The following is a 2,592-nucleotide window of genomic DNA, read 5'->3' on the forward strand; positions in this document are numbered from 1 at the left end:
GACCAGTGGGTTTTCCCAGGAAATGTGGCCCCGCCCTTATTGGCAGCGAGTCAAAGGAGGCGTTTCTGAACTGCCGAGCGGGTGCCAGGAGATGCCACAGATTGCCACAGACTGCCACAGATTGCCACTGCGGTGCCACTACCTGCCAATGCCACTGGGAGGATCTCGCTGTCTCTCACATTTATGCGTTTTTTGCAAACGCATGCATAAACGCACACATGAAGATAATAGAACATTTTTGTCACGCGCACACGCACGCGTACTATGATGTGCACAAACTACATCACGCGTAACAAGAAGATGCGTACTGTACTTACAACGTGTGCACATCCGTCTGTCACCGTTGGAGAAATGTTGGCAAGTGTCCACACGCGCATTCGCACTTGTTGATTCTACGCAACCGGAAGTTCATCTGCATCGCACACACCAGTCCGGGTGCATGAACGCCTCACGTAGTTTTCTTTTTCATTTTTTTATGCTACACATATCTGGAACAAACTCCCTGAAAACTGCAGGTCTGCTGCAACTCTCAGTTCTTTTAAATCAGGGCTGAAGACTTTTCTGTTTGCTGCTGCCTTTGATTAAATCAAACCTGAGCCTTCTTCTTCTCACACTGCACTGTAACTTTTATTTTGTTTTATCTGTCTTCTGTTTAGGTTTTATTTCTGTCTCCCATCTAGGTTTTAATTCTAACTTCATTGTAGTTACATTAATGTGATTAATGTCTTTTTATGTTGCCTATTGCTTTTACTTGCTGTATATTTTATGTAAAGCACTTTGAATTGCCTTGTTGTTGAAATGTGCTATACAAATAAACTTGCCTTGCCTAGTGAGCTTTATAAAAATATTTTATAATTTATTTAAGTAAAATATTTTCTTCCAAAATTGGCTGATATTGAAGAAAATACAAAATTAGGCTTCACACTTTCTGTTCTTCTTTTGCAGTTTGATCTAATAAATTGTTTTTAATACACACACAAAAAAAACCCCATGGTAACAGTGGGATTCAATCCCATAATGTTTTGACTGTAATCCTAGCACTCATCCCAGTGAGCTAACTCTGCTCTCTGTGGTAATGGTACAATAAATATTTCATTCACTTTCTTCCACAATACAAAAAAACCCCACTGTATCTAGGCTACTAACTTTGTGTCCATGTTTTTCCAATTACATCTAATAATAGTAATACTTAAAAAATATATATATATAATTATGTATGTCTATATAGAGTGTATTATTGGCTCAATGGCACCATCTACTGGATGAAAATGGAACACAGACATAGAATGAAATGGAAAAGGAAACTAGGCGTTCATGTACACAGACTGGTGCCCGCAATGCAGATAAACTTCTGGTTGCGTAGTATCAAAAAATGTGAACGCGCGTGTGTGTGGACACTTAACAACATTTCTCCAACAGTTACAGATGGACGTGCACACGCTGTAAGTACAGTACGCATTTCTTGTTACGCGTGAAATACAATCCCCACGTAACAACGCACGTGCACATGCACGCATACCAAAATTTACTATGTTAATCACGCATGCACACACACGTTGCTGCGCGTGTGTCTGCTTATTTTGATATGGGTAGGACTTCATAGAGGTCAGCCCTGACTTGCAGAGAGCAACTCATTTCTGACTTTAGAAAATGAATAAATAAATAAAGCAATCGGCCTAATCATGTATGTACAAAATGCTATAAGGCTACTTTACCTGTTCTGAAGACATGATGATCACACATTACACGGCCAGCTTCAGGAAGTTCACCGGTATCGTTGGCTTGTCAACAAATGCATGCGCATAAAGATTTTTGCGACAGTTGCATCTGTAGGGGGGACCCCATGAGGTAAAAAGTGAAATCCTCCATTGTGTTGCTTTAAGACTTTCCTTTTTGATAAAGCTCATAGTTAGGGCTGGCTCAGGCTTGTTTTGGACCAGTCCCTAGTTAGGCTGACATAGGCCTAGTCTGCTGGGGGACCTCCTATAATACACTTCCTATAATACACTAAGCACCTTCTCTCCTTCTCTCTCTTTTTTGCCAACAGAATGTCCTGTTACTGCATCTCGCTAACTCGGCTCTACTGCATGTCACTAACTCGGCTTCTTCGCCAGAGCCTTTGCGCTCCACTATCTGACAGGTTACCTCGTATCGCAGCTGTGCCTGGATCGTGTGACGTGGTTGTGCTGCTGCCGTGGTCCTGCCTAATGCCCCCTACTGCTGATGTTACTATTAGTCATACTTCTACTGTTATTATACATGTGATTATTACTGTCACATACATATACTATCATATATTCACATACTGTACTTACAACATATTGTACCACAATAGCCGTAATTATTATTAGAATATTATTACTTAAATTATTGTTGTTGTAAGCTACTGTCATTACTGTTTGTCTTGCATCTCTCTCTGTCTCTGTTTATGTCTCATTTTGTCATATGGATTGCTGCAAATTTATTATGTTGATCTGTTCTGTACGACATCTATTGCATGTCTGTCCGTCCTGGAAGAGGGATCCCTCCTCAGGCGCTCCTCCTGAGGTTTCTACCATTTTTTCCCCCTCTGTTAAAGGTTTTTTTTTTTTT

General features: G+C 40.6%; 1 protein-coding gene across 1 annotated transcript in view; it reads left to right on the forward strand.

Moving 5' to 3' along the window:
* The window catches only part of yipf2 (Yip1 domain family, member 2), a 64,679-nt gene extending 62,107 nt beyond the window's left edge, over positions 1-2,572 (forward strand). The window contains exon 8 of the mRNA XM_050070304.1: positions 2,048-2,572. Coding sequence (XP_049926261.1) covers positions 2,048-2,137 — 90 coding nt within the window. The 3' untranslated portion in view covers positions 2,138-2,572. The remainder of the gene's footprint in view (positions 1-2,047) is intronic.
* Positions 2,573-2,592: the final 20 nt, after the last annotated feature.

The sequence above is a fragment of the Epinephelus moara genome, chromosome 18 (assembly GCF_006386435.1).
Source record: "Epinephelus moara isolate mb chromosome 18, YSFRI_EMoa_1.0, whole genome shotgun sequence".
Lineage (NCBI taxonomy): Eukaryota > Metazoa > Chordata > Actinopteri > Perciformes > Serranidae > Epinephelus > Epinephelus moara.